The 23,010-nt window shown below is 38.8% G+C and overlaps 1 protein-coding gene across 1 annotated transcript in view; it reads left to right on the top strand.

The window, feature by feature from the left end:
- The window catches only part of ofcc1 (orofacial cleft 1 candidate 1), an 89,598-nt gene extending 82,967 nt beyond the window's left edge, over window positions 1-6,631 (top strand). The window contains exons 21-23 of the mRNA XM_023395458.2: window positions 687-890; window positions 5,929-6,067; window positions 6,261-6,631. Of these exons, the coding sequence (XP_023251226.1) occupies window positions 687-890; window positions 5,929-6,067; window positions 6,261-6,334 (417 nt within the window). The 3' untranslated portion in view covers window positions 6,335-6,631. The remainder of the gene's footprint in view (window positions 1-686; window positions 891-5,928; window positions 6,068-6,260) is intronic.
- Window positions 6,632-23,010: the final 16,379 nt, after the last annotated feature.

The raw sequence follows: 23,010 nt of genomic DNA, 5'->3' as shown, positions 1-23,010 counted from the left end.
TGCGTGCGTGCGTGCGTGCGTGCGTGCGTGCGTGCGTGTGTGTGTGTGAAATGTAAACTTTGCAATTTGGCCTATACATTCCCCTATAGGACAGGCAATGAACTCACATCAGCAAAACCACAAACACACACTGTTTCAATGGATTTACTGCTTTGTCTACTGTGATGCATGTGATCAGTAAGCATTCAAGCCTTTACCAGCAGACGCTATAAGAGAGGGGAAAAGCTTCCATGATCTACACACATGGATGACTTTGAGTTATATGACCTGCGTAACATGTTATATGGTCTGCTTGCTACCTGCGTCTCAATCTAATAGATTAGGGCAGCACATTACAGATGTGTGATTCCCCAGTGTACACACACACACAAAGAGTCAAAAACAAGCCTGCTACCAGGATAATATATATGTATGCATGATAGCAAACACAACCTGTCTCTTTATCAGCCACAGATCAGGCCCCATTAGACTCATGCGTTACTAGCAATTAGTGTGCTGATGTACTGCACACCACTGGTGCTTACAGTATCTGATGGCTGCAGTTGTATGTAACTAAAATTAATAGTGCTGCAGTTTGGTTAGTAGAGTTCACATGGATTTTAGTATGTTCCAGCTGGGTTTTTGAGTGAAAAACCTTACCTACATTTGTGTGTGTGTGTGTTCAAATATCTTCTCTGTTTGATCAGGTGGTAGTCCACGACTACATCTGGACAGCAGAAGACCCCTTACCCGGCTCTTTAACACCCAGTAGTGATGACCCGTTGAGGGAGGGTGCACCCCTACCAGAGGCAGAGACTAGCACACATGTGGTGATCTACACCCTGTACCAGAGTGGGCTGAAACAAAGATACAGACACTTCCTCCGACAATCGGACGGAGCTATCATTGAGGTGTGATATCAACATATTGCATACAATATTTTCGTAACAAATATATTCACTTTTTTATCATACCATACTATATTTTATTTCAATTCATAAGACTTGGTTCTGCATTAAAATACACAGATTTTCACCTATAAAATTTAGGGCTTTGGACAGGTCTGAATTGAAGAAAATGTCAAGTGAACGTTATCTGAATTTCAAATAATAGCAATTTATGTCTAATAAACCACATTTACAGACATTTGCCAGCCAGTTAAACAAAAACAAAGTGGAATATTTTTTTCCCTTGGGCAAAATCTGATTTTAAATAATTTCATCTTTTTTAACAAAAAATATTCTGGGACTTGCAAATCAAAACTTATTTAAACATGTGCATGTATCTCCTAAAACTTACTCAACAAAACTCACCTTTTTCTCCATCTCTTCAGCCTGTAACAACCTTTTACAATTTGTATCATATGATATAAACCCTAGTACCTGATCCTGTCCAACACGGTGTCATGACTTATGATGAAATGTAATTCCAAACTGCAAAAAAAGGACACACTGCTTATCTAAGTCATTTTTTCAGGCCCCCAAGAGCAACCTGGACCATCCCAAAAACATTCATATTTAGGAGGGGTTTATACAGTATATGCAAACAATTCGCTCTGAGGAACTGTTGTGTTCTAATTGTTCTTCATAATTTGAGTGATGGTCAGCTTATGTGAGTAAGTGAGTAAACATACAGCATAGTATGGTGTCACACTGTGTGTGTGTGTGTGTGTGTGTGTGTGTGTATAGCCTCTAGACCTGTGCAGATAAGACATCTAGGGAAAGTTGTATATACAGAGCATGCAAAAATTGACACAGGCATACACACGTACACACGTACACACACACACACACACACACACACACACACACACACACACACACACACAGCTCTTTAACTCCCACAAAAAGAAAAATACACAAATTAGATGCCTATATATATTTACTACACAATCTAGACACACACAGTCTCAGCTTACTAAGTAAATTCCTGACACTGCAGCTGTGAGAAACTTTTTCTACCCTGCCAAATCAACATTAAACTGTGAAGGGATCTTCATAGAGGCCACCTTAAATGAAAGATAGGTGTTACTATGTGAAAAACACACACACGCCATGCTCTATCTTTATATTTCTCTCTATTACTCTCTTTTCTCACACACTGTGTCCCTTGGGTATTGATATCTGTCCCTTGTAACATAACAGACACGGGCTTCCAGTTGCAAAAGATGCCGGTGGCATCCTCTTTCACTTTCTGCTATTGGGGAGCGATAACACCAACGCACAGTGTCGCCGAGAGAGCACCATGCCATTCCCCTTCGCCTCACAGCATGGACCCCAACTTTACATATTCAAAAATAATCCTCCCCTGAATATATAGACTGGGTTTATGTATAGATCCCGGGATCACCAAAGGGCATCTCCAGTACTCCGAAGAACACTTGAGCTGATTTTATTATTGCTTTATATAATTCTGGCAGCGATACACAGACTCCAACAGGGTGCTGTGTACAAACTGGCCTTCAGATGTAAGGTGACAGCTCCTCTGAGAGAAATAACAGCCAAGCAGGCACTTCTACAAAAATTAAATAGCTAAAAAATACAACAAGAAAAAAGAAAAAAGGCTGCACTATAAGATGCAGTGACCACAGTAATGCATAGAAGTTCCCGTCTATTCTTAGATTTATGACATTTTAAAGCAGTTTTATGGGTTTTCTGTATAGGCTTATTACTTAATTCACTTATCTGAATAACAGCATGGTTTATGGTGATGTGGTTACAATAAGCATTATGTAGCATGATTTCTGTAATCTTTCTGTAATTCTGAAATAAAAATGATTGCAGTTGGTTTTACTTTAAGCCAGATATGCTGAGGTATATTTGAAATTTCCACAAAGGCCTTTTTGTAAACTATCAACATATTACTTACTATGTAACATACACAACAGGTCATTTCCTTGTTTTTTTCTCATTGTTATCATTAGTAGAAGAAGTTTATAGTTTGAGCTTTGTTTTTCTGTTTTGAAATCTTGATGATCAATGTAGATGGTGCTTCAAGCAACAGGATGACTTTGACAAAAATATTTAACTTCATTTGACTATGTAATAATGTAACTCCATTTGCTCTCCCAGTTAGTTAAAAGGGTAATCCTGCTACTTGAAAAAGTGTGTTTCCATTTACTGAAGGAATATTGACGGAGAGCCCTGTTTTCACAGGCAGTGTCTTGGACACCAATGCCCCCAAGGACTTGCTCCTCCCTTAGACTAACATGACCACAGCTCCAGGGGCCAGCAGCTTTGCATAATACCCACTAATTTACACCCAAAATTTGTCTAAACGAACGCCTTAAAACGCAAGTCCTGGAAGAAGTGCCCTGAGCTATAGACACTGTTAGACACTGTTTGGAAGGAACAGAACAGTGAGGTGTGTCCTGTTTGATTTACTAGAGAGAGAGGCTGAGCGAGTCTTGAGAAACTAAATATTTCTATTGTTTATTCAGCCATTATTGAATCAGCTACATTGACTTAAAGTTTTTTTTGCTTCTTTCTGTGTTGCATCGTTAGCTAGAAATAAGAATGAAGTTTAAAGGAGTGGGAGTGTAGTAAAAAATATAGCAATAATGAAGTCTTTAGTGACTTGCATATTGAATTCTGTTTAAAGAAAGTTAATATTAATGATCCATCATATGCTCTCATTCAGTCTGGTGCCTGAGGCAGGCATCTGTAATATTGACCACAATGAAGGAATCTTCTCGCTGAATCACAACAATACAAAAAGTTAAAGCTACGTTCCCATCAGTTTGCTCCAATAAAAGACATTACAGGTAAAGTGAGCTGCAGCATTTCAAATACTCATTACCTATAAACAGATGTTCCCCAGCTGCCAACTCACAAAATGCACCACTGACAACAACTGTTATGCAGGAAAATACATCTATATAACCTAGGACCTTCACAGAGGGCCTCATAACCACTCTGTCTGAAGAAACAAGATGGCTGATGAAGAAATTAATGCAGGCAAAGTGATTATCTTCCCTCCTAAAACCACAGTGGGTTTATGTCCCCCTGTGTCGCTTTTTCTCCCAGGCTAGCATTTAAGTGTCGATGGACTTATGAAAAGAGAGGACAAGCCAACTGTGCTCCTTTTGTCTCCTTCTCTCCATATGGGAGCAGCAGCATATGCAAGAACTGGCTTAGCTTCTGTAAAACTTCCATTAAAGATGCACAACTAAGGCTCTGCCAGCTTGAATATTACCTCTCTCCGCAAATTATTTATGGCTCGGAAAAAACGCTGATGATGAGCATCTCCAGCGACTTCTATAAATAAAAACACTTTTCTCTGCAATTTCAGCTCTGCTTATTTTTCCCGTTCTTTCTTTTTTTTTTTTTTTGTAGGATGTGCCTGACCATTTGTAGAAACAAAAGGTATGCAGTTTACTCACACTTAAATTGTATTTTATTTAATTATCTTAATATCACCAGGGATGGCATGTTGTATTATTTAGTATTAGTATATATTTTTCTTATAGTGATTATATTTTTATAACAACAGTGACAAAACTGATAAATATGATGATAATGGTGATAATAATTTTACTGTTAATGATTCTAGAGAGTGAGAGATGGAGAGCAGACAGATGCAAAGTTGGAAAGAGCACAGAGGATTGCTCTTTCAAATAAGAGACTCCTCTTCATGACGATATGCTCTCAAATCTCTCATTAACAAGGAGCCTTTTGTCTTGGTTTTCCATGACTCAGCCCATCGTCCATCTGCACATGAGGACAACTCTTTTGCCAGACCAATATTGACCTAATTTAGCATGTAGATAATATGAAGAAGTTAACCTTTTGGAAAACACCTTGCAGCAACATTAATTGACAAACCACATCAATTCTCCCTCCTATCCCTCTTTTGTAATTACTCTGCCACACATTTGATTGCCGCTGCGGAGCTAAGGACCCACGCTTCATTTGCCGTGAGGTCATCGGCAGCCCTCAGAAATATGAATATGATTTATACAGGGAGTGTGCTCTCTCTTTCTCTGTCATTCTCTCTCTCTTTCTCTCTCTTTCTCTCTCTCCTTCTCTCTCTCTCTCTCTCTCTGTGGGCTGTCTTTTCTGGAGTGGTATGTGTGGCTCATGTGGTATGAGAGACACACAGAAGGAGAGAGGGAGAGGAGAATGTCCTTGGCTATGTACTGTATGTTGCATGAGCAGATTAATGCCTCCCTGGCAGCCATGTCTGCTTAGCAGGAGGACTTCTTCAAAATACACCGCTTGTAATTATCTGGCCTGTTTATACTAGTTTTAGACAAAGAAGCACTCGGTGGCACATTTTTTAAGTTTGCTCAATTGTAGCTCAATCTGTGTAATTTGCAGCTTTAGAACTGCCAGTGTACATTTTTTACATGACTACTTGATGTTGCTTTGATGAAACGTAGAGCTGAAGATGTGTATAAAGAATGCCAAAGTATTTTTGACTCAACCCATAATTGCATTAAGTTTTTGGTTATTTCTTATGCAGCACAATTTAATTGCATTTATTTTCTTCATATATTAATGGTAAACCCATATTATTTTTATAGCACTTCATTTTATCATGGGTTATAATTAAAAAGTGATATTTATATATATATTCATATTTCGAATCTCTGTACATAAGTAGGCCAAGTTGTGAAAACCGTTTCCCCTCCGGGACAAGAGGTAGTGTGTCATATAGTCTCCGTTTCTGCTTCTCCTCCAAGTTTACTCTAAGCACCAGGCAGAGGTAGAGACTATGCATGACAACACCACCCGCAAGCCTTGAGGGAAATAGAATTTCTTCTGCCAATCTCAGTCACTGTCATCCAAGTTCAACCTGTACTTTGAGATGCTTGATACCTTATGGCCCCAGAGTCTCCTGAAACACTTGGTTTTATCATTGCTGTGCTGTTCAATTACTGTTAAGCTTCCATTCATGTGCCTAGCTGGGTGTCGCTGACTGTAACATGCATGGGATTTTTTTCTGAAGGTGATTGGTGACATAGAGGGGGTGCACAATGCTTCCAGGATGGTTTCCTGCCCGGGTGACGGCTCTTCCAATCAGAGGGAGGGCAAGGAAGGTGCAAGTGCTCCACACCAGCTCCGCAAACGGAAGAAACTATTTGGCCGTGAGTGTTAACCTGATCACCTTTACTATGTTTATTTACATTTTAGTCACCAAATTTGAGAGCACACAAAAATAACTACACTTTTAGAACTCCTTATCTCACAGACATGTGACCCCTTTACCTGTACAGACCTTTCCTACCTGCTGTTTGCTTAATAGATTTTACACCGTTTCATCGGGTTTTGTTCCCTCAGGGTCCCATCGTGTTGAGCCAGTAGGAAGAAGCGGTTGTGGCTCTAATTTTGCACTGCAAGACCTGGACCAGTAACATCAAAGAAATGACAGAGCTAGTTGGACACTAAACTGATGTAAGTTATTTTATCAACTGTCCGTTTGACCTAAACTCCATAATGTAAATTTCACTACGTATGTCGAATATTTTCTCTTCTCTGTGTGTGTGTAGTACTTTGTGAGAACTATATAATTTCATGACTGAAAGAAAATGCTTAATATAGTCAAAAAGGTATATGTTGGAACCCAAAGGTTGACCCATCAGAACAACAACCAAAAACAATGCTGTAAATGATATTATTTGTGCATCCTTAATAAACATAAATAGCATATGTGAACTGATAAGCTCTATGTAACCTAATAAACAATGTTCAGCAGTACTTATAGAATGTGTTGTAATGTGTGTTGATAGGTATTCAGTGTTGCCTCAACACAATGAAAAATGAAGATTCTAAAAGTCACTTATCAGAACACGAGTGATAAAATATCAATATTGGTCTCACATTAAGCAGGATAATATTCAGGCCAGCTTGATTTGTATTGAATATGTGACTGCTAGCTGGTACTCAGTGTAATGAAGTGGCTCACAAATCAGGCCATAATGACCACCTACTTACACATATTGCTTAATTAAAGGTTGTGAGCTTATTAGCATGTGTCTCTGGCACAAGACGCAGGGAGATGGGGATCAGGACTGATGTCATTCAGGGCCAGGCTGTAAAGATTTTATAGATAGCTAACCTATCATACTAAAGCTGTAGCCCCCCTAAAATCGGATCTTAATAACCTGTCATTTTCATTGATGATGATTCTCTTTTATGGGTAGCCATTATAGATCAAGTTCTGGGTCTTGTTGGATGGAGATTGTGGCCATTTGTGCTCGTCATTATCATGAACACACCTTACTTTGGCCTTGAAGTTACTCCTCACCTCTATGTTTAAATCATTGACAATCATAAGCCTGGGGTGTGGTTCACAGTGCATATGGACACACACACATAACACATTATCTCTCTCTCTCTCTCTCTCTCTCCCACACACATTGAACACACATGTTTCTGATCCATGGAGGTCTGAGAGAGCCATTGGCCTTTGCAGCCTTTAAAGTCCTCATAAAAAATAAAAGAAAGAAGTTAGTTGACATTTTTAGTTTTATCAGTCCATCTATGATATAAAATGAGGAAAATACTGGATGTCTCAGACTCTCATGTTGCAATCTTCCCCTCTGTCTGCCTTTGACGCTAGCCAGAACCTATAGAGCTAATGCGCCCCAATTAGAGATCATTCCATTAACAGTGACAGTGCTACACCCCCCAATTCAATCAGCCCCCTAATGAACATTAAGCAGAGATGCTGCCACTCAGAGATGACAGGAACCTCTTCTCTCTCCATTTGTCCTACCTTACTGGCTGTATTTTACCCAACTCTTTGGATTTCTTTTTGCTTACTCCGTCTTCCTGTCTGTAGTAGTTTATATGCAACATGATGCTGGTTTGACACAACTGAAAAGCACAAATATCCCACTGGTCTTCTACTTGTTTCAATATTTTATTATTAATACGTTTATATAAATCTATAAATTGTGATGACTGTCTTTTGTTTCTCTCTTATGGGACATTTTCTGAGAGTATCACCACCTTTTTGATTCATCATCAAAACAAATCCCTGTGTGATATTTTCCAAATGAAGGCAGAGGGTGCCGATGCAGAGGGGGCAAAGGTATTTCAATGGTTCAAATATTTGATTGTTAATGACAAACACCATTTCACTATAATTTAAATTTCAAATTGATCCCTGGGAGCAAGTATTTCTGGGGGAAAGAAACATGCCGCTAGGTCTCGGCTCCACAATTTGCTGATTTAAGTTGAAAGAAAACCTTTTTGCAGAACTATCATAAGGGAACTGCAGTGCCTGCATTTGCTTAGAGCCAGCCCAACCTGGGGATGTTGCTGGAGAGTGAAAGTGAAACATAAAAAGAAAAAAATAACACTTTGTCTAATTCTATATTTATGTAGCCTTCAGCTTGAGGTATTCACATAAAACAGTTTGTACTGAGAAGTGCTGTGGTGATCGTTATGCTGCATGTAGAGATGGGCAACTCTTCGGGCACAGTTGGCGAGAGCAGCTCAGCCTCATTCATTTGAATTAAAGTTACCCAACTAAATAAAAGGGATTCAACTTTTCACTTTTGCTGCTTTTTTTTTACTTTTCAAACCTTTTCTGTTTTCTTCTTTATATTTTGTCTTTAAGGAAACCAAAAGCATTTCTTTTGATGAAGTTTTGTATATTTACTGTCTGTGCATACATGTCCGTATTTTCTATTTACCTAACTTCATTTATGGCACCATTTTGTTTGATGTTGAAATATAATTATGCCTTGTAGAGGTTGGAAGAGCTTGGTGTTCTGATCAATGAGGTCCGAAGGTATATTCAGCTGTGTATGTGTACTATGTGTAAACCTGGAGCAAAAGAATAATATATATATATAATTTCAGCCCATGTCTTTGCATACACTTTATAAAATGTAAAAAACTGTAAACTATCTCATACTGTGTGCCTTTTGAATGTACATACCAAGTTTTTTGTTTTTTTTTTTTTTTTGGTTTGTTTTGTTTTTTGTTGTTATTGGGTTTTTTTTTATTTGATTATTTTGATGATATTTTTTTCACCTCAGCTGTAAGGTTCAACCAAACCAGTCAGATGAAAGGTCTAATTCAGCAACACATCTATTGATCATCTCTTCTATGACATGAATTATAGTTGGTACCTACTGTGTGTAACATACAACACCAGTGTTACAGTGGCATTTATGTCACTGTGGTAGAACAATAATATGCAAAACAGATATACATTCCAGACCGCCGTTTCTTCTGCAAAAGCTGTATTCTTCTCCACTGACCCCAAACATGATTTCCTGGTGCTTAAGCTGTGGAAAACACACGCGGTCAGGGTGTGTGATAATGTCTACATCATGCCATATTTCTGTGGCATCTGGACAGATCATGTGCCTCTCTGCACACATATTTATTTATTTTTCCTCATCCAGAGAACTGTCAGGGAGGCAGATGTCCTGCTCACAGGAAAAATAATTTGCAGTGAAAAAAGAGGGTGAGGGGGGTTGGATGGGAGTGAAGGGGAAAATATATGAATATGCAAATTTTGTCACAGTGTGGAACCTTGTAATGAGTGGGAAATGTTGTCGCCATCTTTCATTATGCAGAGGTCATTGCTTAATGCCAGTCAGCTGGGCCCAGCTTCTTCTCTCTGTGTTCCCCCCAACCCCTTTTGTCATCTCACAGCAACTTGAACCAAACTACAGCCTGGCATGAGTAAACACTGAGGTCACGGACATAAACACACACACACACACACACACACACACACACACACACACACACAGAGAGAGAAGCACATGCACATGCAGACACATATAAACATAAACACCTGCATAATGCTGTTGCTGAAAGAAAACCTTGTAGTTTAAGTTTGATTCTTTTTGTCACTACACTTAGAGGGTTAGAATAATTCTTGAAACTCTTTAGCTTTTAAGACGCACTTACTGGTTAAATAAAATATGCATTACTTGTATTTGCTCTGATTTGAGTATACAATATACTTGCAGAACTTTCCATACCAAATCTCAGTGTGCACACTGGTTCTGTGAAAACGCAAAGAAAAATTAAAAAATGGACTCATATGTATCCACCAGGTATAACTTGTAAGGATGGTTGAATTTTAAGTTTAAAAGTAGGCACAGTTTATATTTGTTGCTGTTTCTTGCTTTTCCTTTTTATCAAAACCCTTCCGTGTTTTGTAGATTGCTGAGACAGCTTGCTGCTGTTCTGTCTCCTCTTTCAACAGCTTTCCTGAAATTTCCGCTGGCGTATTCCTGACATTGAGCTATGGGGCTAATCATTAGGTAAACCAGTCTCCCTCTCTCTCATGCACTCTTCAAATAATCCTGGGTTTGAATGCTAAAAATGTAATGAACTTCACGGTTCATTGTGTCTGACATTGCTTAATTAATGGGTGCATTTAAAGTACATAGGGCCCCAGTAATTGATTTATATGCATGATTTGCACATACAGCTGTTGGTTCCTGTAGGAGACTCATCACTCAAACAGTGGCTGTGCTGATGATAGGCTGGGTAGGTAATATCAGGTTGTTCTTTATGCCAATCTAGCCTTGGTAGTATTAAACCACTTCATATTTCCATTGGGATGATCAAAAACTACAAAAAATTTGGCTTTGGCATTTTAATATAATGTTTTCAACCAAACATTTATTTGGTTTATTCACATAACAGAAGTACTGTGTGCAGGTCTGTTGCTCATAGATTGTGCATGGTGCTGGAGAGCCCAACCAGAGGCCCTGTGCTACTGCAGCCCTACTGAATATTCATTAGGTAACCAGACACAAGGTCCAGTATGAAACTATCAAGCAATGAACATCCTTGTTCAGCAGACTATTCGGTCATCAATGAACATTTTGAAACTTGAAACTTGAACTTGAAATCGAACTAATTCAGAATTTGTGGTAATTTCTCATTTCTTCTATTGAAATTGGTACTATGGTGCTACGTGTATATAGATAGATAGATATCACAGAATCTCAAAATGGTTGAAGCAGAGTCGAGGACAGATACACAAGCACACTTTGGCTACAACTGCAAAGATCTCAAGGCTATCCTCAATGTGCACGCTTAAACGTCCAAAAAATGCTGCTCCCTTCTCTGCTTAACAACCTTTGTCAACAGGACACAGTCACTGTCTTCAGCAGTGGAAAGAATCACCAATGTTAACTCTTTTTTTGCTTCTATTTGTATCACTTTTTTTTTGCCACTGAAATAGTTTCTTGCCCTCTGGACATCCTCTCATGTTGGACGGAGGGTAGACTGAGAGTTGAAGTGATTTACTATCAACTGAGGTACAAAGTGGCTTATGAGACAGGGCGTGGCTAGCTGGTTAGCATGCTAACTTCAGTAGATGTCTCTTCAACACAATACATAGATGTCTTTGCAATAATATCAACGTTGATAATTTTAGTTAATTTTTTAATCAAATAAAATACTTACATACAGCACCTTTAAAGGGTCACTTCATCTAAAGTACAAAAAATATATTTTTCCTCTAGATTTTGTTTCTATTTGCTGTGAACAGTTTTCCAAAAAAAAAAAAAAAATTCCGTTGACCTATTTTGTATTGGAGTGATTATATTACCTTTTCTCAAAAACATGGGCTAATATAACCGCAACCCCATGACATATGTTTTTTTTTTTTGTAATTTCAGCAAACAGACAGAAACACACATCTTGACAATTACATTAGAGCTAATTATTGTTGAAAGCTCTAGTTTGTCCTAATGTTGAACCACTATTGCAATGTTAACATTTAGATGTCATTGGCCACAGCATTTATGCTTTGTCCAGGCATACACAGTGTGGTTATAATTATTGTTTTCTGTGGAGATTTAGAGGTCGCTGGCCCCTAACCATTATTTGGTTTTGGACAGACCCTCTGTGGAGCTCAGATCAATCTCTCACCTAGAGAACATTCTAGCATATTTCTATCACCAGCATATTGATTTTTCCATGAGCAGTCTCCTGTTGTGTGTGTGAGGTGTTTTCATCCACAACACATAGGGGATGTGCACAAACACACATGCTTGCATGCACAGTACATGGTCTTACACAAACACAGGTAGACACACTTGTACACACACACATACATCATTTACTTATTTCTCTAGACACCCATAGGCATTTCTGTGTGTAACATGCACGCATTGGCATATTTAGTAACTTTATCTCAAACACACACGCTCTCACACACATGTATACTCCTTGTTAAAGCCGATACCAAGTGAGCCTGTCCTATCCAAGGGTCTTCCTGTCTTTATTATACACACTATTCAATACAGACTGGTCGCCTTTTTGTCCTCCACCACCTTCCATCATTACCAGCCATGACAGTGGTGCTGGTATTGTTTTCACCTTCTGAGTGTGTGTGTCGTCATTGTAAAATGTGGTTATGGAAACACGTACTGTGGGAACTACCACAGAGGTGGTTTTGAATACTCTGGCAGATGTTTATACTGTATGTCTGTGAACAAATTTTCAGCATGTTGGCATCACAATCGTGCAAGATACAGTCCTGAAACTTTACAGGTGTGTAGATGAGATCAAAATGAAGGCTGAGTTCAAAGATGGGTGTGGTTTGACCCATGAGTACAGAATAGTCATGTAATAATAAAGTTATAAACACTAAGCACTCTTGGCTCGGGACGTCAACATGTTGACTTGCGTCACAGCAGGAGTGATCTCTTTGCATGATGGTCTCTTGTTTATTTTTCCCATTCCATCCTTCCTCCGTCTCTCCACACCTGAATTCCATTTAATCAGAGGGAAATGAGAGATAAAGAGAGTGAGAATGAGGGTATGAAAACTAACGACTAAAAGTGTGTTTTATCTGTGTTTGAGAGAGAGAGTGGGAGGAGAGAGGGGGTGACAGTATTATTGATAACTATGACATGACCAGAGAAAGGAGGGTGATTTGATGTATTATTTTTTAGAGATACGATCCACAATGCTTAATAACTTAAAGGTACGTGTGTGTGTGTGTGTGTAAAATAGTTTGATGCAGACTAATCGGGTAAAACATGTATTCAATAAAGAAAAGACTCTTTTACTGTTCAAGTGTGTTAAAAACACAAAGTCAGGTTACATAGTGGAACTGCAGCTGAGTGCTTTGGCACCGGTGCTTCAAGACAAAAGAAGAGGCTGGGCAGCGTTTGCGGGGGGGAGATTGTGCTGGAATTTGTCAAAAGCCAATAATAATTCTGGTGCAGGAAAGGAGTACTAAATCAGAGAGCCGAATCAATATCACATTACTTAGAGTATGGGAGTATATACAAGACTCATCAAATTGATTATTTTTGATGCTACAATGGCAGTTTCATTTGCCAGGGCCCTCAACAACAACTACGGTTCAATTACTGGGGCTGTGTGTGAATTGAAAAAAAAAAAAAGAAGACAAATGGATATTTATTTGACTAAAATAAACCCTTGCCTGGAATACAGATGAGGAATGGTATGTCACAGTCAAGCTCTGGTTAAAAGATGGCTTGTTTCATCGGACATTGAAATTTCATGAATACATTTTCCAAGGGCTGTGGAAAAACTGAATTTATCATAACTTTTGTACAGACCATAATGTCACAGCAAAGATTAATCAATTTCCTATAATGTATTGTGCATGGTAACAGTGGTATTGTTAAGCATATGCCTTCCCTGACTTGGTTACATAGTATGATGGTTGCAGACAGACTGCAAAATTTTCAAAAAAAGTCTAGTTTGGGACCATTTAAAACCATTTAGGTACATGATGAAAACTATACTGCATACTGCAAAATTGGCAAGACATTTACATTGCAGAGGTTCTCTTACTTGTTTTTCTTTCTCTTAATTATTTTTTTTTTGCATTGCTTGATATAGATATATATCCAGATCTCTATCAAGTAGTACATGTAGTACGAAAGTACGAAAAATAAATAAACATAGTAAAGAATTGAACAATGAATTTAAAAAAAAATCATCATTAAAGACCTGCTTTAAATGTTTTCCGTGTTTCATCCCCAGTTCAAAATTCCTATTTAGTTTGGACTAGCTGCATGCTAAAAAGTTGCTAAGAATGGCCTCTACCAATGAACTCCTTCTCTTAATAGCTCTAAGTCTTCAATATGGGGCTATCAGGAGAGACAAGGCGCAGCGGCTCCTTGGATGATTAAAAAGTCATTTCCTTAACTGTCCTCCCAGGATTTGCAAGCTTTTTTTTGTAAGAAAACATTAAATTGCTCCAATCAAGCATAAACGTATCCTGCTTGTGGTGTAATTTGTACTGCTGTTCGCGTGGTGGGCGCTTATTTGTCATCCTTTTCCTTTGGCACTTTTCCCAACCGCCTTGATCAACAATTAATGGATGAAATTGCTTCCCTGTTACTTATGGCTGTGGAGACAGATGCAGCAATGCAAAAACAAAAAACAAAAAAACAGTTTAATTGAACAGCAGAAATGAGTTAAGATTGGTTTGACTTTATTCATATGGTATTGAAATGATTTCTACTGGTCCTTTCACTTTTAATAGTTAATAGTTTACACTGTTATAGTATGATACAATCTGTTACAACAGAACAACAGTATCACAGCAGCAGCAGTAGTCCACTCTTTCTCTTCTGACCACTAAATTCTGTTCCTCTCTACTTTTCTGCTCTTCTGTCTCTCTCTCCCCCACTCTGTTCTTTCACACAATGACCTTTAGTGCTATTTTCTTCATTGCAGGGACAGGCTGGGGCCTGGCATCTGATAGAATCAATATTCTATTATGATAGTGCGTGGAGCGTGTGGGGTTTTACAACTCTGCTGTAATAGTCTCTCTATTTCATCCCATGGCAGCCATGGCCTGAGGGATCATCCAGGCTTCTCCAGGCTCTATGCTCCCAGCATAGCCCCATTTCCATTAATGTCGCAGGCCTCTGCCTACCAGGGGACAATCTTTGTGACCGATGGATGTGGTTGAGAAAGAGTCGAACCCAGACGAAGTGTGTGTCAGTAGACTGTGAATGGCCAGACCTGGTTGAAATGTTAGGTAAATGAAATTTCCAGTTTTAAAAGAAACAAGAGGGATACTTGTGCTATTTCTCAATTTTATCCCAGTGCTATTTGCACCATTACTTTTACCCCAGAGGTGATATCAAACTAAATCAAGTAATATTTGAGAACATTATATACGTGGGAAATATCCAGGCCACATGATAATGTTACCTCAGTGGAGTAAAATTGTTATTTACGATTTATTAATTATCCTGTCTTGCTTTCAGAGAAAGTAATGACTCTTCCTGATGATTTTTTCTATGACAGTGAGGCAAACATTCTGAAATAAAAAGTGTACTGGATTTGGACTTAAGTGCTAAGCTCCTACCTGCACCATAATCCAGCATGTTAAACAGTTATTGATTAGAACAGTCCAGGTTTGCACTAGAGTGGAAGGAGTGCTAAAGTGAAATGTTAAGCTATTAGAGATCATTGCACCAGGCAGGCCCCCATAAAAGATTCATACCAATACATCTGCCTTTCTCGAATAATTAACTAATGTGAGTATTTTACTCAGCCAAATGCAGTTATGGTTTTAAAATCCTTGCAATTAAATGTCATTTTGGTCTGGAGTTTTGATGTGAATTTTTAATCTTGGGCAATAAACATTGTGAGGTTAACAGAGCATGCTGAAGGAAGCAATGCATTGTCGTCCTAAGAGGCTTCTATCAAACTGCGTTATAATCAATTTCACTTGAAAATGTTAGCATTCAATGTAAAATTCCACAGTTTTTCTCTGTGTGATTCAAAGAAGTCAAGAGTATGCCCTTTAAGGCTTATGGTCAGGGCCCTTTGCAGTCCTTTCAAATATTCTAGCACTGTCATTTTTATCTTCATACTCCTTCAGTCCCAAAAGTACATCCACCCAACATACATAAGGAGCACTGATATACTCCTGATGTGTATCTTTCTTTCCTGCAGAATAGTTGCCCCTAATAACTTTCATGTCCCTCATTCCCGCAAACTCAAACCCCATCTCCCAATTGATTGAGAGTTGGGTGAGTGGAGGTGCGTGATGAGGCACCGCTCATCTCATATTCATCATGATGTAACCGTGAGCAACCCGGATCTAAATTACCTTCGTCTGGCATCATTCCAGCACATGCTATAAATGAGGTAATCGTCCTTGACTATAAAATTTGCATTTTCAAGACTTAATTGCTATCATTACATTTTTGTGTAATTCTATTAATTTAACAGAATGGGTGATCAGAGTCTTTTTTTATGGTTATAATTTGCAGTAAAACAATGCATCTGCAAAGTAGAAAAAAGTCTTCAGTAGAAAACGGGTGAGTGGAGCATCAGGAGCACTCTAGCCTTTCATCATGAATTTCCATTATACATTTCCATTTAAAAAAAAGCGGGGGGGATGGGGGGGTGGATAGCCAACAAATACTTACAAAAAACTTGCACTAACATGCAGTCAGACACAAAGATGTGTGTTTGTGTAAGCCAGCATGAAAAGCTCTCTCGGGCTGAAGACAGGAAATGCATCAATTATATCCCATCGTCACATTGTGTGGGCTAACTGAAGCTTGTGTCTCAATAATGTTGAGCCGGGCTCTATTTTTGCCATGCTTTTTTAACATCGCCTGCCTCCTTGTGCATATATGCACATGATGTCAGCTGCACTCAGTAGTGCCGTCTCCAAAGAGTATGGTGGAGAGCATGGCCAATGACGCGGAACAACAGAGCCATCAACTTCCATTTATGCTTTCTGCAGTGACCTTGCCACAAACATCTACAAGGTTCAGAAGTGCGACAAGCTAAGTGCCAGTAACATTCTGCAACCCGCTGCATTTCCTCGCACTCTGCTGACCTAAAAGTGTGGCCTCAATTTGGGGGAAGGCTGAAAACACACACAGGAATTGTGCTCCTTCTTCTCTTTTGCACTTCTTTTGCAATTCAAAATCAAAATTTTGATTTCACTGAACTGGATGTAGATTTTTTGCAGATACTTCTAATCAATTAGCAGCTTTGCTAGCAGACTTATTTCAGTGATGTTCCCTTTGGCAGATCATGCCAGTAAACAGCAACACCGACAACAGAGGCTAACGGACTTTGGCAGAAATAATACACTTATTATATAATATTTCACACTCTTCACACTACTACATGTTCACACTTACACATTCAACTCTAATTTAAATTACCTACATGTTTACAAAGTTTAGATCAAGCCCATAGTCACAATATGATACATCCCGCTCCTAGCCAAGGTCTAAAACTATCATTATTATTCATCAAGCTTGAACCAAATGCAAGCATGTGGCACAACTTTAGTGATCAATAAATAGTGGGCTGACACAATGAATAAATTTTATGCATGTAACTTCTTAAAATGCACCAGTAGCTTAAAAATATCCCCCGAAGGCATTACATTTCTCTCTAGCCTCAACGTGAAACTATTTGACAACACTACAGCCAAAAAAAAAGCAGTTGGCTCAGAGGATGAATGAATCTTTTCAGAGCTTTACATCTAATGTGCACAGTATCATACCTCTGCTACATGGCCAAAAAAGTGCTAAATAAGTAAGCTAGTCACACATTTATTTGACACTCAATGATTTACATTAGTGCATTGGACCAATCAGTGTTTGAGAAAATAGACAGTTTTCATAACCAATATAGTAGTATAAGAGGATATGGTGGGCTTCTCTCCCAGGTCTCCCTCTACCTATCTCTGTTTCTCCTCTGTAACACTCATCCTGACTTCTGCTGACACTGACCAGGTGGTATCGTCACAATGGGTTTCACTGGAGCTTTCAAACAGGAAGCAGGTAAGGCCTGGTGCACTGGCCTCGATGCTTAACGTAGCAGCGAAGAAAGACTTTGTTTTTACGGTAGGTGTCAAGCAACATCAGCTCAAGCACCAGTGCAAGGCACAGAAGAAGTTTCCTTCTCCGGGTCTCTGTTTCAGCATGTGGGGTGTGAGTGTGTGTAGTGTCTTCATTGCAGACGTGGCTGGGAGAAGCTGTCAGATAGGTACGCATTGGGGGTCTTCAGAGCACTGCTGACAGGGGCACTTTAGTGTGTGTGTGTGTGTGTGTGTGTGTGTGTGTGTGTGTGTGTGTGTGTGTGTTGGTGACTGAGATGGTTGACTCACCTTTAGACAATGATTCATGGCTAAAAAACCGTATAAGGCCCAAACCTCAGTCTGCAGAAAAAACATTTGATCATACTGCCAAAAATCAAAATATACAGCATGGGTGAATAATTGTTTAAATGTTAGCTAGTTAATAGAAATACAAACATGTTTGGACAAAATACTGTATATCAACATGCTACCTTACAGTGGGTTAGGAAATGAAGAGATTGTTTTAATCTACAAGCTGAACTCATATAACATTTAAATTTACTCATATGTAAAATATCTGAAATATTGGGCTTGTGTCAATTCCCATATGAAGCGCTTATATGGGTCTGCAAATAAACTAAATAATATGTAGTATTTAAAGTTAAAATTACATCATAACATTCAGTAACTTTGCAAGCATCATCAACAACTGAGAGAGTTACACCTGAAACTAAATTAGCATTAATGTATCCGACACTTTGTTTGGATGAAATTCTCAATCATGTGTTGAGAGGTACAACTCTTCCTTATTATTGTGATCATCTCCATCTATCAACACTCTAAGATGGTTGTTTTAAAAAACTTATCTCTGTTGATTTGGTTTATTTTGCTCCATGACATTTGTCAATAACAATTAAACAATTTTCATTCTCTAGTAGCCACATTAGTCACTCCTGGCCAATTTAAGCTGCTTTGCTGAAGACCAGTTTCTTTACATAAGATGTAGAAATAAAAAAAAAAATCTTAAGTTGATGTACTGTAAGTATTTCAACAGTTTTGATAGTCACTGTTCACCTTGAATTGTTGAAATTAATTTAATCATTTAACAAAGTCAATCAATTCTCCCTTATAACTGATTATTGCTGTCATTCTTACTAGCGAACAAAGCATTGTGTTTATCTGCAGCTCCCAAGAGAGAATTTGTGTACCAATTTAAATGTGAAGCTAGATGGAGCTGTAAAAGAGCAAGCCCTAACTAAAAAATTGTTATGTGTATATGTTTTGTGAGACTGCCAAAATCAAAAGCTCATTCAATTTGGTGATGGCCAAAGAATTATGTTGATAAAGAACTGGTCTTTATCAACATATGTTGTGTAAATCAACATTTAATAGCTATGCACATGTTCTCTCGTGACAGTGACATACAGATGCTGAAGAGCACGAGAGATGGGTTTTGACCACAAGCGCTTTTGTGCACCACAAACAACATTAATTGTTATGCGAAAACTGCTCCACCCATTTTTCAACATTGTTTCGAGTTTTTTCTTTTTTTTCCTCCTTACACAAATATTGTCACACAATTTGTTCATCATAACTCAACATTGTATGGCAGAAAGGAAACATTTTCCATGCCCCAGAGTAACAACCTTGAAAAAAGGCTAAATAAAAGTACCAGTGGGAGGATAATGAATGCAGAAGATGCTTGTGCATTTGTCACGTTTATGAATTAAAGTGATGCTTGTTGAGTTATTGTTGCTCAGCTGCCCAGCAGAGACTGCCAACATGTGTCTCTGTTACTGTGGAAAACAAAACTGAGAACAGCACTGTGGATTATCCCTAGAATATTAAATGATTCAAAACAGTGTGAACAATTCTATTGTTTTAAAGTTTCAGTGTAGGATATTTGATCGTATTTATAATGAAGCAGTGTTTAGGAGGTATAGGAAAAATCATACTATCAATAACAGCAGGCTCAGTGGCTGTCCTTGAAAAATGACACCATGCACAATTCACTATTTGTGTGACCTTGCATTGAAAAAGAGATGTCTGAGTACAGATAAAGTAAACAAAGCAGAAGATAGTTAAGGCTTTAGCAAAGCAAAAGCAGTTAAAAGAATAATTCAATAATGGCAGAACACCTCAACATGTTTGCCCAGATTTGTGTAAGACTGATATTACCTATATCACATCTGTCATCAAAAGTAAAGGTGGACATAGAAAATATTAGAAAATAAAATAATAAATTCTCACTAACAAAGGACTGTGCTGACTTTTGTGTTGCAGTTGGCTCTTTAATACAGACCTTTCATTAGCTTAATTGGTCAAACATTTCAGTTTTTCAATTTAATTGGCTTCATTCTTTTCTGGATTTGGCTAAAAACAAATAAAATGTTATCAAGTAGTCAGGATTTTTTTAAGAGTTTAGTGATATACTGCATATACAAGAGTTCACTTTCCTCAGCCAAATTAACGAAAACCTCTTTGAATACTGAACTAAACACACAAACTATTAAAAAACTTGACATGTGCACACACATCAACATACACACTTTCTATGACAGGTGTTATACCGTAACTGCCATCATCCAATGGCTGTGCCTCTCCTGTGCTTCAGCTCAGCAGTGTGACACCATCTGTTGACTGGGTGCTGTTTGTTTGGTGCTGCTTGACTTCAGCTTGAGAGGAATCCACTCTGCCACTCCTCAGGTGGTACACACACTGTTTTAGAAGAGTTGTCATGAAGTGGGCAAAAGGTGACAATAAGCCAAGGTGATGTCATCAAGAGTTTTAGAGAAGAGAAGAGAAGAGAAGAGAAGAGAAGAGAAGAGAAGAGAAGAGAAGAGAAGAGAAGAGAAGAGAAGAGAAGAGAACAGAACAGAAGAGAAGAGAAGAGAAGAGAAGAGGCCTTGAGCATGTCTGTGTGTCTATGTGTTTCTCCATTGAGATATCTCTTGCTCCCTCAGGTGTGACAGATGTGACAACCAAGTCTGAACAGTATTTAGCACCTAGAGGTCAGGTAGAGTTAGAACCAGCAAAGTCATCCTCCTGGTCAGCATCAGGTGCTCTCCTTGGGGATGAGCGATGTGGAAACCCAGCTACCAGCCTTAACCCTGTATTGAGTGGTGTGTGTGTGTGTGTGTGTGTGTGTGTGTGTTTGTGTGTTTATGGGCACCAGAGAGAGGGCATCTTCTCGTGATTGAGACTGATGTGTGCTGATTGGTTGCCAGGCCGTGCTCAGCAGCGGCCCGGCAGTGTCATGTGAAATTAGCAGCCATCAATGAAAGACCCTCAGACCTGGGGGATTCATTAGGGACAACCTCCCCCATCTCAACGCACTGACAGTCCTTCACATTCACACCCTTGACATGCATATATACAAACACACACAAAGCAGACACACGTCATTCCCGTCTGATATCACAGCTCTAAATAATGACTCCCAGCTAAAAGTCCAAAGATGTGTATATTCATGTGTATGTATGTGTTTATCTATCATGTGGCACTTTCTGTCCCTCCCTGTGCAGATGTGTGATGCTCCAGGGCCATTTTAGCAAACACAACGCTAACAACAAAACATCAGTCCCAAGTATCTTTGTCTACAATCCAGCAAGCTTGCTGTCTCAGAAAAACATCAGAGCAGAATCTGTTATGATGGTGACTGCGAGGTACACCCACTTAGCACTTTATTAGTAACACCTGTGCACGTGCTTATCCATGCAATCATGTAATCAGCCGATCATGTAGGGTATCATGTATCGTATATTTCTGAAACTGCTGATCTCCTGGGATCTTAATGTACAACAGTCGCTAGAGTTTACTGAAAAACATCAATTGAGTGGCAGTTCTGTGGATGGCTATATCATCACCAGGCTATATTGATGAGAGCGCTTAAAGAAGAATGGCCAGACTCTTAATAATATTTCTAATGCATATTTACTTTTTGACAGAGCCCAGCTGGCTGTGTCCCCCTACTCCCAGTCTTTGTACTAAGCTAACTGTGTCCTTCCTGTACCGTCATATTTAAAAGTATAGGTGGTCACGTCATTTGCATTATAGGACAGCCTGCTGTCTCCACGTGGACACAGTGCTCACACTGCCTGTGAGTTTGGCTTTCAGTTGGACCCACTCACCTTTCTCACAGGATCTACATGTGTATACTCTTAATTTTCATTCCCATTCACTAATCTCACTTGCATCATTCCCTCCTTTCTTCCTGCCTTTTCCTTGTATTTTTTCTTTTCCACAAACAAATACATATCCATACTTATTTTGCTGCATTTCTCCCTGTCTTCTTTTTCCATTAAAACATTTGCAATGTAGTGACTTAACCTGAAGATGTGTCACTTTTGCTGTGTTTACTGCCAAATTTCTTTGGGAGTACACATAAATGTCACCCTTATTGGAAATGTGTCAAAGTCATATTCAAATTTGCTTAAAAATGCTGATGCAAATTTTGTAATGTTTCCAGTTCGTCATCATTATTTTGGTAGGATGAAAGTGAGTGTGAAGGTTCAGCCACACATATAAAGTACATTAGTGGAATCATTTGATACAAGCTTTTGCTCCAGTGTGTTCATCTCCATCCTGGATCAAAGACGAGGACTTTGAACTTGGGTCCATTTGCCCTCATGAGAACTCTCTTTATCCAGTGCTTCCCAGTTTAGGAGCACATCGCTGCAACACTGAAGATCTGCTCATTAGAATTAGAGACATTAGCTACAACCAAAGTAACTCTATTTCACGCACATCTCCTCAACTGAGTAAATGAAGCTTTGCAAATCCTCCACAGTTTTTAATAGCTGCCACTAATATTACAGGTCACAAATAATTGCACCCTCAGACATAGATTTGGCTGATGAAACACAGGCTTAGATTATCAGTGTTATTTACGCTTGTGTATCACTCTGGCATAAACACGCACTTATGGAAATGCAATCCCTCTACTCTAATGCACTTTATAATGATTTATGTGTAAGCAATTCATGGAAAATGTGGCAACACAAGCAGCATTAAACCACAATTCAATGTTGTTGTTGTTTTTTTTATTACACAGAATTTTTTCAGATGTTGTGTTCGCAAAGCTAACTAAGAAATTTTGCTTTTAGATAAACATCCATATACATCAAGTCACAAAAGCTCGGCCTGCTTTTCGGAAACACAAGAGCAGTCTCCACTATAGCATGGTGGTTCCACCTTCACAAATCAATTATAAAGTCTGGAGTAAATAATAGGATGCATGTCTAATTACCCAACAATCCAGAAGCTTTT

Source organism: Seriola lalandi, unplaced genomic scaffold, assembly GCF_002814215.2.
Source record: "Seriola lalandi dorsalis isolate HSWRI2012SDOR001 ecotype SW California unplaced genomic scaffold, Sedor1 jcf7180002054963, whole genome shotgun sequence".
NCBI lineage: Eukaryota > Metazoa > Chordata > Actinopteri > Carangiformes > Carangidae > Seriola > Seriola lalandi.
Note: the sequence above shows the minus strand (reverse complement) of the source record. Positions and strands in the feature narration are given on the sequence as shown.